This window comes from Pan paniscus, chromosome 16, assembly GCF_029289425.2.
Source record: "Pan paniscus chromosome 16, NHGRI_mPanPan1-v2.0_pri, whole genome shotgun sequence".
Lineage (NCBI taxonomy): Eukaryota > Metazoa > Chordata > Mammalia > Primates > Hominidae > Pan > Pan paniscus.
The window spans coordinates 57420621-57435979 of record NC_073265.2 but is presented as its reverse complement, the minus strand read 5'-3'; the positions used below and the strand labels follow the sequence as shown (position 1 = coordinate 57435979).

General features: G+C 37.7%; 1 protein-coding gene across 2 annotated transcripts in view; it reads right to left on the bottom strand.

The window, feature by feature from the left end:
• Window positions 1-15359, bottom strand: part of PIAS1 (protein inhibitor of activated STAT 1) — a 134325-nt gene that overhangs the window by 9136 nt on the left and 109830 nt on the right. For both annotated transcript variants that reach the window (XM_034939007.3, XM_034939008.3), the window contains exons 9-12: window positions 8502-8662; window positions 6627-6757; window positions 5738-5918; window positions 1050-1192 (exon numbers count right to left, since the gene is read on the bottom strand). In XM_034939007.3, coding sequence (XP_034794898.1) covers window positions 1050-1192; window positions 5738-5918; window positions 6627-6757; window positions 8502-8662 — 616 coding nt within the window. The remainder of the gene's footprint in view (window positions 1-1049; window positions 1193-5737; window positions 5919-6626; window positions 6758-8501; window positions 8663-15359) is intronic.

Genomic DNA, 15359 nt, shown 5'->3' with positions numbered 1-15359 from the left:
TGGGGTTGGGGGATAGGTAGAGGGAAACTTTCACTTTATGTTTCTGTGTTGAATTTTCTACAATGAGCATATATGGCTTTTTTAATAAAAAAAAGTTCTTAGATTATATGACTAATATTCAAATTATTATGCTACAAAGATATATAAAAACAATTCTTTTTGATAATATAAATGATTATTATGAACTCAAAATATATAAATGAGTATACTGACATTTCAAACAGCTTTTAAAAAGAAGGATCAGATAAATGTATACACCTAGTATGTACCCACAAAATTAAAAAAAAATTTAAGAAGGATCAAATTCATTAGAATAAAAACTAAAACTTTCAAATGTCTCAACTCACCATTATCTAAAACATAATACAACATAGTTACCCACAATGCCTGTTGCATTACAACTAAAGTCGGGTACAATAAATAATGTTCATAGGGCTGGGCGTGGTGGCTCACACCTGTAATCCTAGCACTTTGGGAGGCCGAGGCAGGAGGACCACGAGGTCAGGACCAGCCTGACCAAAATAGTGAAACCCTGTCTCTACTAAAAATATAAAACATTAGCCTGGTGTGGTAGTGGGCGCCTATAATCCCAGCTACTCGGTCGGGAAGCTGAGGCAGGAGAATTGTTTGAACCTGGGAGGCAGAGGTTGTAGTGAGCTGAGATTGTGCCACCGCACTCCAGCCCAGGCAACAGAGCAAGACTCCGTTCCCCACGGCAAAAAAAAATAATGTTCATAAATACCAAAATTCAAACCCACATACTAGCAGTCATTCAAAAACAATTTGCAGAGTACTTAGGAGCTCACAAAAACTAAAGATTATTGCACTAGTTTTACCACTGGGAGTAAAACACTGGCTACTGATGACAGTACAATCAACGAACTGGGTCAGTATTTATAACAACGGCATATTATTTCTCTCAGTTCCCTGGGTCCAAGGCCCTGTTGGCTCAGTCTTCCAGTTCTTCCTTAGATTCACCTAGAAGAGAATTATATAGATCAAAGGCATTCATAATGCTATGTGACAATGTAGAAGAACCAGTGACTCACCTTGTAAGTCGTAAGGCATGGGTGTCATGTGGAAAGGATGCCTATAGTCTTGGATGAGGGAGGTATTAATGTAGCTTGTGTCTACAGCAGGAAGGCTTGGGGTGCGGGATACTGGAGATGCTTGATGTGGAAGACTTAAAATGCTGGAAGAAGGAAAGATTGGCATAGTTTTCATTAGCCAGTTAAACTCTCAAGGTTAACAAAAAAAGGGGTTGTATCTCACAATGAACCCTCGGTTTAGTGCTGGAAATAAGAACAAAACCAAGCAAAGCAATGTATAATTTAGATTATACACAATTATGAGAAAATAATTTGTATACATAATAGCATTTAACAGAGGCCACAGGAAGAAGTGGACAGATGCAATGGTATCTAACATTCACAAACCTCACATTGCCTTTGGAATATCATCACCTATGCTTTCAAAATGCAAGAGAAAGGTACAGTTGAGCCACTTTAACGGGATATGAGTGAAAGATACCTACATCAAATGAAAGTCGGAAACCCTTTTAAAACAACACCGGAGTATTGGCTAGTAAGAAGCATACGTATGCCCTAGCAAAGAAAATACATATAATAAGACAGAGGGAATGAAGCAATCTGAGTGGTTCGGAGTTACCAGCTGGCCCCTCAGATTGTAATCTTTAGGAGGGCAAAAACTGGGTATTGTTTAGTATACCCAATGCCCAGTACAGTTATCAGCACATTGTCTGCATAAAAGCCCTGCTGAATCTAATGAATGTAGTGAAACAAGAAGAAATACTCCAAAACGAATAGGTAGTGGAGAGTTTTTAAAGAGAGAACAGTATAACTGGAAAAAGAAAACATAAAACAAGAATTAGGACTCTAAAAAACAGTGAAAAGTTTAAATAGCTAAGTAGCTTTTTTTTTTTTTTAATTTACTAACAATTAAGGGAAAGGGAAAAAGGAGAAGAAGGAAAAAATAATAATTTAACTAACTTTGGGGCCAGGCATGGTGGCTCATTCCTGTAATCCCCATACTTTGGGAGGCTGAGGCAGAAGGATACTTTCAGCCCAGAAGTTGCCCAGCCTGGGCAATATAGGGAGACCCTGTCTCTACGAAAAATTAAAAAACTTAGCCAGGCCTGGTGGCATGTATCTGTAGTCCCAGCTACTTGGGAGATAGGTGAGAGGATTGCTTGAGCCTGGGGGGTCGAGGCTGCATGAGCCGTGATTGCACCACTGCACTCAAGCCTGGGTGACAGAGCAAGAGCCTGTCTCAAAACAAAACAAAAACAAAGCTAATTTTGAAAAGAAAAAGAATTATAGTAGCCCTCTTGGAAGGAAACATAAGGGTTATATGTTACCCGAACAATACAAGAGGCTGAAGGTATATGTGTTATAGAAAATAAAGAGAAAGGAAGCAATAAAGAGGCTGTCTTTTGCTTTTAATGCTTCATGTAAAGTACCTGGGGCATGGGGATGCAATTTCAGTGGTATAGAATATTTCAAAAGAGGGCCGGGCGTGGTGGCTCACACCTGTAATCCCAGCACTTTGGGAGGCCAAGGCGCATGGATCACCTGAGGTTGGGAGTTTGAGACCAGCCTCACCAACAGGGAGAAACCCTGTCTCTACTAAAAAATACAAAAAATTAGCCGGGCATGGTGGCGCATGCCTGTAATCCCAGCTACTCGGGAGGCTGAGGCAGGAGAATCACTTGAACCCAGGAGGCGGAGGGTGTGGTGAGCCAAGATGGTGCCACTGCACTCCAGCCTGGGAGATAAGAGTGAAACTCTGTCTCAAAAAAAAAAAAAAAAAAAAAGAACATTTCAAAAGATGACAAGGTTGGATTTCTAGGAATAGAGTTCCAGTTATGACCATCTACCACATTTTAATGAATGGGATATGAAGCATAAAACACACTCTCGTCTGCCTCATAAAAATGTTTCATCTAATGGAAACTTTGTTAAACCTCTTATATCTAGAAAAAGTACCATTTACCATTAGCTGAGTCTTCTCACAATGTCTAAGAGATTATAAGAGAGGATTTAAAATGCTAGTCTTTGAAAACATCTCAAACAGCATAGACAATTTCTGGATGAACATTAAGCACTCAGTGGCTAAAGACAACAAAATCTTTTACATTTACTGTTTGCCTCTAATTCCTGGCTGCATGCTTTTCTTTCAATTTGTGATAATGTTTTGAAATGCATTTCAACCTTTATACTGCACAATAACAAACACAATATGCTGTACTGAGGTTTCCAGTTACCAACTAGTCATTATTATAAAATGGCTACTAGTGTTGACTATGGTGTTATTCTCCTTCTAAGGATGTAAACTTTCAAGTTTCTTGTTTTTATCTGCAAATAGAGAGAGAAATGTCTGGCATTTGCAAATACTATAGCTGGGTTCAATTAGTCACTGGGAAATTCAGGAAGTACTTAATGCATTTAACGTAATTTTCCAAACATAATAAACATTATTTATTTTATTTTCTCCAAATATTTTTGGAGAAAGAGCAAAATAAATATCCAAAGAAGAAATATTAGATTCCTAAACACTCAAATGTTTTCTTTAAAGAAAAAATATATAGTCAGTAATACTATTGCATAGTTTACATAAATACATATTACTATTAATAGTCTAAAGAACAGAACAAACATATATATTACGATGCATTTAGCCCAAAAGTATTTATATATCCAGAGGTTTATGAAATATCTTTTAAAATTGTGATTATGGCACTTAAAAAATCACATGACAATGTGTATTTGGTCATACTATGGTTTGATATTTATAAAAGATCTTGGAATTGAAATTCTATAGATACTTGTTCTAACTTTAGGTAATGTGACTTTTCCTTTTCTCCTACTCAGACATAAAATACATTGGTGTAGTAACAAGGTCAGGCTTGCTGGGTTATAGCCATCAAGGTAGGCTTTTATCAGAGGTCATGTTCATAACAGTAGGATTTATGCTTAAATTATTAACTTTGTTTAGAATGATGATACTGTTTTTAATGTCTTTGTTTCTGTCTGTTTGCCAAGATAGACTACTGTAGAATGAAAATACCAATGTGTGAAACATGTTTGATTGAAATCTTATTTTTTTTTGAGATGGGGTCTCATTCTGTCACCCAGGTTGGAGTGCAGTGGCACGATCTTAGCTCACTGCAACCTCCACCTCCCAGGTTCAAGTGATCCTCCCCCATCAGCCCTCCGAGTAGTTGGGACAACAGGCACACAGCGCCATACCCAGCTAATTTTTTGGTAGAGACAGGGTTTTACCATGTTGCCCAGGCTGGTCTCAAACTGATAGAAATCTTTAATCTCATCATACAATGTCAAACCTGAAAATGATTTGACTCCAGGCACAGAAATGCCTGCTCTTGATCTGGTGTTGTAACAATGCCATCTATGGACTTCCTTCTCTCTCCTACATTCTTTCTTTAGTCCCTAATGCTTGCTGGAAGAGTTTCTGGTTAGCTTCTGTTCAGTTGCAACAGGCCATGTGATTCTCCTGCTTTATACCTAAAAAGGGACACATCTATTTCTAGATTTACAATTAGTCTGCTACGATTGTGCTTCAGCACAATTAGAAATCTTGCTCAGAATCCCTGATGTGTCTACAGGACTAACAGCCTGTTGTGAGAGTATAGTTGGAGTATGCTACTTGTTTTACCACCCCTCAGAAAGTGCTAAGCTGTTTAAGGTTAAGACTGTACTTACTCATTTTATTATCATCCATGCTTAGCTGAGGGTGTTTTATACAAAGTAGATAACAATGTTTCATGAACTGAAGTATAACCTAGGTACAGTTACTGATATAAGACTAATGGAAAATATGGGAGAAAACTCTGCAAAGTGGGAAATGTTGTGTGCTGCAACAGAAGTCATTCACTGCCAGCCTCATTCGCATTCTGAAGCAGATTTAAATCATTGGTCTTCCTCTGCTTTCCACTTGAAACACTCAATTTGGGGTGAATTTTATAGCATACATTCCAGTATGAACAAATGTTCTACATCCTGTGAGCAGGAGCAGGATCACCTGGGAACTTACTAGAAATACAATTTTTTTCTTTTTCTTTTTTTTTTTTTTTGAGACAGAGTCTCACTCTGTTGCCCAGGCTGGAGTGCAATGGCACGATCTTGGCTCACTGCAACCTCCACCTCCTGGGTTCAAGCGATTCTCCTGCCTCACCCTCCAGAGTAGCTGAGATTACAGGCGCATGCCACCACGCTTGGCTGATTTTTGTATTTTAGTAGAGATGAGGTTTCACCATGTTGCCCAGGCTGGTCTCAAACTCCTGAGCTCGGACAATCCACCTGCCTCAGCCTCCCAAAGTCCTAGGATTACAGGTATGAGACACGACGCCTGGCCTAGAAAGACAAATTTTCTTAGTCTCTACTCCTGACTCAGACACGGGGGAGCAATGTATGCATTTTATTAAGCTCTCAGGTAATTCTGATGTACGTACACCACAGTTTGAGAACCACGGTACTAGAATCATCTTTTGATATGAAGAATACTATATCCAAGTACCCTTTTGGTGCATTACCCCAATCCCTCCAGAGTATTACAAACCTGGGAAAAATTCAAACTATTCTTTGATCGCTAAGTTAAGTTTCACAATCAAGAATCATTTTATTTGGCAAGTCTTTAATCCCTATTTGCCAAGTTAATTTTCACGATTACTTTTTTTTTTTAATGTCTCAGCACTTACCCTTTATTATTTAGTGGTGATGTGGGAGATAGGGAAGGACAGGTCCTCTTGGCAGATGGCTCTTCTTCCTCTTCATCAGATGAACTGTCTATGGTTAGGTCAATCACTTCTACTTTCTTGTTTTTATTTGAGGACTGGTGGTGAGACGCTACCTGATGCTCCAATGTGGAGCTCAAGCATCCTATATGGGAATAATTAAAATACAAGGCAAGGGAAGAGCTATGACATCTCTCTTTTCTCAGTGTCACTACAGTTTATCAGTTACAGTTTAGATTCACAATATTGTTGGAGCCAGAGAGTAGAAAACCAACAGTGGCTCTGTTCTTCTAAGTTTAAAACTATTATTTAATAATAGTAAATTATTTTTCAAAATAATAAATTACTGAATTAGAGCAAACAATCAAAATGTGTCATATGTCCACTTCAGAAGAAAAGTAATTTGAGAGCACAGACGGTATATTAATTTTTGTCTGTATAGTATCTGACATACTTAAATACGATGATAGCATTTTCAAAACTCATAGTGTCTTTACAGCAAAAACATACTAAAAGCCAGGAAAAAATAAATAAATGAAAAAAGAACCTTTACTACTCTGTATCAAATCTGTTAAAAATTTAAAAAGGGTACAGTTTCTAAAGTATGAGTTTACAAATGACTAATTATATTACATTACTTTGAAATCTTATATCAGTAAATTTTTTAAAGCTGGCAAAAAAGTGAATTTCAAAGGAGTTCTATTACTTCTGAACATTTAATCAATAAGTTAATAGGAATTATTAAGCTATCCACAAACTGCTCAGTGATTTTTAAAAATATATGGATTTTAATATTGAAAACCAGACTTAGAGCAGTAGGGAGACTGCCTCTTCCTTGTGAAGAACTACTCACCATCGACTCCATTGTAAGAGGCAGAAACTTCCTGTACTTCCTTTTTTGATCTCATCGGTGCCCAAGTGCCATCCTCCTTAAATTGTATTTCATCACAGTCTGTACAGTACTTTAGGATTTCCATAAACAAGCTATAAGAAAACAATTCATCCTTAGAATATATTTTAAATGAAAATAAAGGTTGAACAACTTAAGTTATATTTATTCTTAAAATCTAGTACTAACTAGGAATATAGCTGCCTAATTTATGTCACATTTATGTAAGAAAATATCATGTGACCATGAAAAATGACATTTTCAAAGATTTTTAATCATATGGGAAAATGTTCACAAAAAGTGAGAAAAGGTCAACAAAAGAAAGCTTCATTTCAAAAATAAAATTCTGTGTGAGTAGTATATAGACAGTAGTTACCTCTGGGTGATACCTTCATGAGTATTTATTTTTCTTCTTTATACTTTTTTGCATATTCTAAATTGCCCACAATAAGCATGTCTTATTTGATAAACTAAAGCAAAACATATACAAATATGTAATCAAAGGTTAAATCTCTTTGATAAAATACCGTGACAGACATTTAAAAACATGTATAAAGAAAGCATAAAATTAATTACGGCCAAATTCTTAGGTTATAATGTTAAATGAAACCAAAGGAAAAAAATTATTAACAGTGTACAATCACAATTATGGAAAGACAAAAATCAGAAAATTATATACCGAAGAAAGCTTTTTATTTTCCTGTGTTTTCCAATTTTTCTTTAAAAGAGTATGTGTGTACATGGCTTTTATAACAAGAAATGGGAGAACCTAAAGCTAGGTAACATATAAAGTTGGAAAATATTACTACTTAATTCTGATTTACTAGTAAGTGATCACCGACATTTCTGAAAAATTAAACATAAAACATTTAAGTTACATGTTGTTTGTTTGTTTTTTTCCCATGACTGGTCTGACATCTTTCAAGCTCCAGGTTATACTTGTATTGCTAAATATACTTAATTTCTGATATTACCACCTTTAGGCTCCTATGTTTTCTTAAATACTACAGGTAAGTTGCCTTAAGTGTTTTGCTAGAAAGTACAGGAAATATTAAGTAGAGGCTGGGTGTGGTGGCTCACATGCCTGTAATCTCAGCACTTTGGGAGGCCAAGGCAGGAGGATCACTTGAGCCCAGGAATTCGAGAGCAGCCTGGGCAAAATGGCAAGACTCTGTCTCTAACCCCCTATCCCCCAAAAAATCAAGGAGATGTCCTCCTTTTCACAATTTGTTTTTGTTTAGTGGCAAAAAGCGGGAGGAAAAGGGGGCTGCAGAATAGGAGAAAATTTAGAGGAACATTCCAAGATGTCTGGTAGGATAGATAAAACAAAGGGGTGTTAAAAGCAATAATTGGTTTTGTGATGCTATAGGTGGGCAAGACAAAAAAGAAAAAGAAGACCATGACTGAAGGTGGATCTAATCTCCAGAAATAGGCTAACTTCTATTGAAAAGCCCAATTTTGGATGAACCTGAGTTAACCCAAATTTCCCCATACATTCTTGTTCCAATATGGTCTGCATATCTAGGGATGGATGGACTAATGACAGGAAAAGGAAAAGGTACAAGCACACCCTGCTTAAAACCACCAGTGCTTTAAACGACAAATGCCAGGAGGCACTGACAGTAACACACGCATTTTCAAAACAAGGGAACATCAATTTAAAAAGATAAAATATTCATAACACTAATTTGAAATAAATTACTTTGAAAATATTGGTTTGCAGACTCACAAAAATCCTACAAATATATAACTTAGAATTTTCATCCCAAATCTGATGTGTAACAAACCCAGATAATATATGGTCATTTCAAGGTACCAAAAACACTTAAAGTAACATACCCATCAATAATAAGGTGTTCATATGGAGCCTTCTTATCACAGACAGGACAAACCCAGGTTGGTTTTTTCTCATTCATCTGAATGTAAAGAGTTGCGTCAAAACATTGTAGATGAGAACATGTAAGGGCCCGACACGGAATTGTCAGCCGCATTTTACCAAGCTTTAAAAAGGGAGAAAAAGTAAATATTAGATAATTGCTATTCAACATTTAAGCTTTGACAAAAATTTCCTAGAACACAACAGGTAGGCATGCTGATTTAAAGCATACAGTGTTGACTTTTCATCAGTGTAGAAGAACATTAAACACATTTCCTGTGAAATATCCATAGGTTAAAAAATTACAGTATTTCTTTGGCTATCAAACAAAATGACTATGGAAAGTCTACAACAAGGGTTATTTACTAAAATCCACAGCTCACAGATCAGCTTTTGGTGGAGAGGGTCATAAACCCCTTGAATTACATTCAAAATTTCGTGTGTGCATTTTTCTGGAGAGAGTGCTTTCACCAGTTTTTTTTTTTAAACAGATGGGGTCTTGCTATATTGCCCAGGCTGAAGTGCCAACTCTTATTCACAGGCACAATCATAGCACACTACAGCCTCAAACTCCTGGGCTCAAGCAATCCTCCTGCCTCAGCCTCCAGAGTAGCTGGGGATACAGGCGCACACCACTGTGCCCGGCTTTTCTCAAATTCTTAAAGCAGTCCTTGATCCAAAAAAAATTTAAGAACCACCTAACTAGGGATTAGGGAAAATAAAGAATGCCCTATTAAATACTGCACAATACAGAGATGCATTGATATTTGCTATCAGTCTTATCTATGAATGAAAGTAGTTCACAGGACAAAACTGAATCAATAGTGATCATTCCCCATGATGTTTGGCGTAATTGCCAAGTGGCAGCTCTGAGGAGGAAGGCAGGTGCACACACTCTGCATTGCTTCCTCACTGGGAACCATCATGAGCAATTCAGCCTACAGCCCTGGACCTCTAGCATCTCCAGCATGTCAGGAGACTTCTTGCCCTGCAAATATTGCTTCAGCTAACACGGGTTGAGTCTATCCAGGAAGAGGAAATCTGCTTCATCTGGTCCCTGAGCTGCTAGCTTTAGCCCAAGGCAGAAAAGCCACGCAGAAACCTGCACAGGGAGGTACCACATCACTATTTCATTCCCTGGAAGCCAGCTTGTACCACTGTAGAGTCCCCAGATCCCACAATGGCCACCATATAGCAGAGAAGTTATCTACTTTCAATAACCACATTATTTGCCAAGTACCAAGAAAAGATTTGTGAACTTGAAAAATATAAACGCTTGTGCTGGAGAGGATGTGGAGAAATAGGAATGCTTTTACACTGTTGGTGGGACTGTAAACTAGTTCACCATTGTGGAACACAGTGTGGCAATTCCTCAAGGATCTGGAACTAGAAATACCATTTGACCCAGCAATCCCATTACTGGGTATATACCCAAAGGATTATTATAAATCATGCTACTTATAAAGACACACTGGACACGTATGTTTATTGCAGCACTATTCACAATAGCAAAGACTTGGAACCACCCCAAATGTCCATCAATGATAGACTGAATTAAGAAAATGTGGCACATATATACCATGGAATACTATGCAGCCATAAAAAAGGATGAGTTCATGTCCTTTGCAGGGACATGGATGAAGCTGGAAACCATCATTCTGAGCAAAGTATCACAAGGACAGAAAACCAAACATCACATGTTCTCACTCATAGGTGGGAACTGAACAATGAGAACACTTGGACACAGGGTGGGGAACATCACACACCAGGGCCTGTCTTGGGGTGGGGGGCTGGGGGAGGGATAGCATTAGGAAAAATACCTAATGTAAATGATGAGTTAACGGGTGCAGCAAACCAATATGGCATATGTATACCTGCACGTTGTGCACATGTACCATAGAACTTAAAGTATTTTATATATATATAAAATATATAAAAGAAAAATATATATATGAAAGAAAAATATAAAGGCTTGAAAAGAATATGAGTTAAATGAGGAAAAGATTCTTGGCTTACTTAGATCAATTTCAGGGAAATGTGCAATTTCCTAGTCTACCAGGAAATTAACTGTCATTTGGGGCCCAAAATAATTGCTTTGATACCGATGATTTACTGTGTCTCTAAGAAAGGCATTTAGCCTTTCTGGGCCTCTTTTACTTTCTCTAAATTAACACTATTTCCTCCTTACTTCAACCAGATGTAGCCATGATGAATAAAAATAGAACACTGAACATGCTATAAACTTATTGAGACTAGAGCAATGCCAGTTTACATTATCAGAAGTATAACCTGGAGGGACCTAGAGTAAAAACTGGTAACTCCCTTCTGTGTACTCCCAACTCTACACTCCTGCATATGATTACAATCAAGCACCACATAACATTTTGGTCAACAATGAACCACATATACGATGGAGGTCTTCAAATTAGACAGCCATGTTACTGGTTTCTGTATTTACTATACTTTTTATCATTATTTTGGAGTGTACTCCCTTTACTTATATATATTTTAAAAGTTAACTGTAAAACAGCCTCAGGCAGGTCCTTCAGGAGGTATTCCAGAAGAAGGCACTGTTACCATAAGAGAGAACAGCTCCACGTCTGTTACTGCCACTGAAGACGTTCCAGTGGGACAAGATGTGGAGGTGGAAAGTAGTGATACTGATGCTCTGGACCCTGTGCAGGCCTAGGCTAATGTGTGTTTGTGTCTTTGTTTTTAACAAAAAAGTTTAAAAAGTAGAAAATAAAAGTAAAAAATGTTAAAAATAGAAAAAAGCTTATAGAATAAGGATATAAAGAAAATATTTTTGTACAGCTGTACAATGTGCTTGTGTTTTAAGCTAAGTGTTGTTATTACAAAAGTCAAAAGTTAAAAAAAAAATAAAAAGCTTATAAAATAAAAAAGTTACAGTGGCCAGGTGTGGTGGCTCACACCAGTAATCCCAGCACTTTGGGAGGCTGAGGAGGGAGAATCACCTGAGATCAGGAGTTTGAGAGCAGCCTGGCCAACATGGCGCAACTCCGTCTCTACTAAAAATACAAAAATTAGCCAGGCATGGTGGCACACGTCTGGGATCCCAGCTACTTGGGAGGCTGAGGCAGGAGAATCGCTTGAGCCTGGGAGGCAGAGGTTACCGTGAGCCAAGATCACACCAGTGCACTCCGGCCTGGGTGACAGAGGGAGACTCTGTCTCAAAAAAAAAGTTACAGTAAGCTAAGGTTTATTACTGAAGAAAGAAAAATATTTTAAATTTATTGTAGCCAAAGTGTACAGTGTTTATAAAGTCTACAGTGATGTAAAGTGATGTCCTAGACCTTCACATTTGCTCACCACTCACTGACTTATTTGGAGTAACTTCCAGTCCCGTAAGCTCCATTCATAGTAAGTGCCCCATACAGGTGTACCATTTTTCATCTTTTATACTTTTTACTGTACCTTTTCTATGTTTAGGTACACAAATACTTAGCATTGTGTTACAACTGCCTACAGTATTCAGTTTTGTAACATGCTGTACAGTTTTGCAGCCTAGGAGCAATAGGCCAAGGTACATAGTAAGCTATACCATCTAGGTTTGTGTAAGCACACCTATGATGCTTTTGTTGAATAACAACAAAATCCCCTAATAGTGCATTTCTCAAAAGGTATCATTAAGGCATGCAAAACTGATTATTATTTATTTATGTGTGTCTCCTCCTACTAGAAACAGGTTGGACTAATTTCCTTGTCCCCATACTTGGAAATATACAGCAGTAAGACAGTCCTGTGCACTGATAAGGCTTCAGTTCTGCATGATGGGCAATTCCAGGAGGCACCACTCATGGAAGGTATGCAGGTCATACTCAGTCATTTATAGTGCAGCCTGAGTATGAGTTCTGGTGTTAGAATGAATCCTGGCCCCACTACCTACCTACTGTGTGAATTCTGAATGTTATTTTACTTAATCACTCAGAGGCTCAGTTTTGTAAAATGGGGATAAAAATGGGATCTACACAATATGATTGTGGGGATTCAATTACTACACAGTACCTGACACATAGTAACTTTTCAATAAATAACAGTAGTATTAATTAAAGTACAGAAACATATTTGCTTTAAATCACTTTGTACACTAGGAGACCCACCCAAACCTCAGCTTAGTAGTCATTCTTTTACTCTGGGCTCACAAAGTATTAAACAGCTTCATTAGACTCCCTTACTGCATTTCTACTCAATTTTAATCTTTGTATTTTTTGAGAAAAGGTCTCGCAAGCAATTCTCCTGTCTCAGCCTCCCAAGTAGCTGGGATTACAGGCAGGTGCCACCATGCCTGGCTAATTTTTGCATTTTTAGTAGAGACAGGGTTCGCCATGTTGGCCACACCGGTCTCAAACTCCTGGCCTCAAGTGATCTGCACACCTTGGCCTCCCAAAGTGCTGGCATTATAGGTGTGAGCGACCTGCCCAGCCAATTTTTTATGATTTGATTTACATAAGCACCTGATAAAAAGGCCAAAAGAACAAAGTAGTTATTATAACAGAAAAATTACCATTAGGCAAGATACCATGTTGCATTAGTTCAGAAACATTTTCCAAATAGCAATCTGGTTGGTGGTGCCAAGTTACGTTTTTATATCTTATGTCAGACCTTAGCTTATCTATGAAATACAAATTCCTATTTTATAAGGTACTTTTGCTATTGCCTTAATACTAAGTAGAGAAACCACAGACTAAAAATTCTAGAGAAATACAGTAATAGTACACAAGGTTTACGAACTGTAGAACTATCAGACTACTTCTGATCGTTTATGAAAACAACAGATAAGATGATAAGAAATAAAGATTGTTTCAGAATCCAAGCTACAGGCCATGAAATTTATACTCTGAAAAGCAGCTGTTTTCCAAAGGCCTTCATCTCACATACCTTTACCCCATGATCTCCAGCTGTCAGTTCATATCTTTTAGGCAAGAGAGCAACTCTCAAGCCTTTAGCTTCAGCTATACTGACAAGGTGACCTACAGAGTTTTTAAGGAACGCTGACACAGAAATGGTACAAGACAGACATAAACGGGTATGTGAAAGCAAAAGCTCGCTTTCAAATGCATTATTAGCTGCCACACAAATGCCTTAGAATCATAAAATAACTATTATGTGATAATTCTCATATTCCTGATTTTTTTTAAAAAAATCACTAAATTCTAAATAATTATCTGAAAAACAGATATCGATTTTCTCTAACTTGGTAACAAGAGAGAAGCTGAGCTTTGAACGTCTTCATCTTGTGATTACAAATTCTTCCTTTCCCTTTATAGGACACAAATTATGTTTGCATTATTTGCAAATAAGCACTTTAACTCCCAAATGTGTTTTCTAATGCCACTAACTTTACAATAATAGTGCTATCTATATTAGTAACTGATGATGCTGCAAGAGAAAACATTCTAGATAAAAGTTTTAACCAACTTATATTTTTAAAAAGCCCTAAAAATGTCAATAAAACGTGCTTTTTCCTTGCAAAAGGAAAGGAAAAAGTGTGACATTAAAAATAATTTCAGCTGGGCACAGTGGCTCACACCTGTAATCCCATCACTTTGGGAGGCTGAGGCAAGCGGATCACTTGAGGTCAGGAGTTCCAGACTAGCCTAGCCAACATGGTGAAACCTCATCTCCACTGAAAATACAAAAATTAGCCGGGCGTGGTGACAGGCGCCTGTAATACCAGCTACTCAGGAGGTTGAGGCAGGAGAACTGCTTGAACCCAAGAAGTGGAGGTTGCAGTGAGCTGAGATCGCACCACTGCACTCCAGCCTGGGCAACAGAACAAGACTCTGTCTCAAAAAATAAAATTTTAAAAAGGCTGGGAGTGGTGGCTCACACCTGTAATCCCAGCATTTTGGGAAGCTAAGGCAGGCAGATCACCTGAGGTCAGGAGTTTGAGACCAGCCTGGCCAACATGGTGAAACCCCATCTCTACTAAAAATACAAAAAATTAGCCAGGCGTGGTGGCGTGCACCTGTAGTTCTAGCTACTTGGGAGGCTGAGGCAGAGGAATCGCTTGAACCTGGGAGGTGGAGGTTGCAGTGAGCCAAGATCTGGCCACTGTACTCCAGCCTGGGTGACAGAGCAAAACTCTGTCTCAAAAACAAAACAAAACAAAAAGAATAATTTCACAAGTTTTTTTCACAATAATAAACATTTCATAAATACATTTCCAGAGTTTATCTTCTTTTCTTCTATCAATTCCACGTTATTTGTATTTGGGTTTACAAAGCAGCTTTTCAAAGATTCCTCCACCTCTATTTTTAATAAATCAGAACCATAAAATTCCCAAAGAGTAAAAACATTTTTAATTATTTTTGTTGCCTTTAGCTAAATGGCACAGAAGCAAAAGAAACTCATTTATTTTGAGCTCTGTACATCACAACAAGGGCAATTGTAATGCACAGTAAGACATCATATTTACATATTTCAAAGAGAACAAATCTCTTTTATTATCCCATAAATTTGATATATAGGTATTATTAAATTTTATTTTTGAGTAAAAACATACCTAAAATATATGATCTTACTATTTCAGAATAACTGTAAGGGATTATCCCTTTAGCCAAATAGAAACCCATGAAAGTATTATAATTATACATTTTACACATACACACACACACACACACACAATATACATATATAGTTGTTTTGTTTTATAATCTGAATTTTTAAAGCAGATGTCAATTTAAAATGAACTGCTGGCCAGGCGTGGTGGCTCACGCCTGTAATCCCAAGGGAGGCCAAGGCAGGAGGATTGCTTGAGGCCAGGAGTCCATGACCAGCCTGGGCAACATATCAAGACC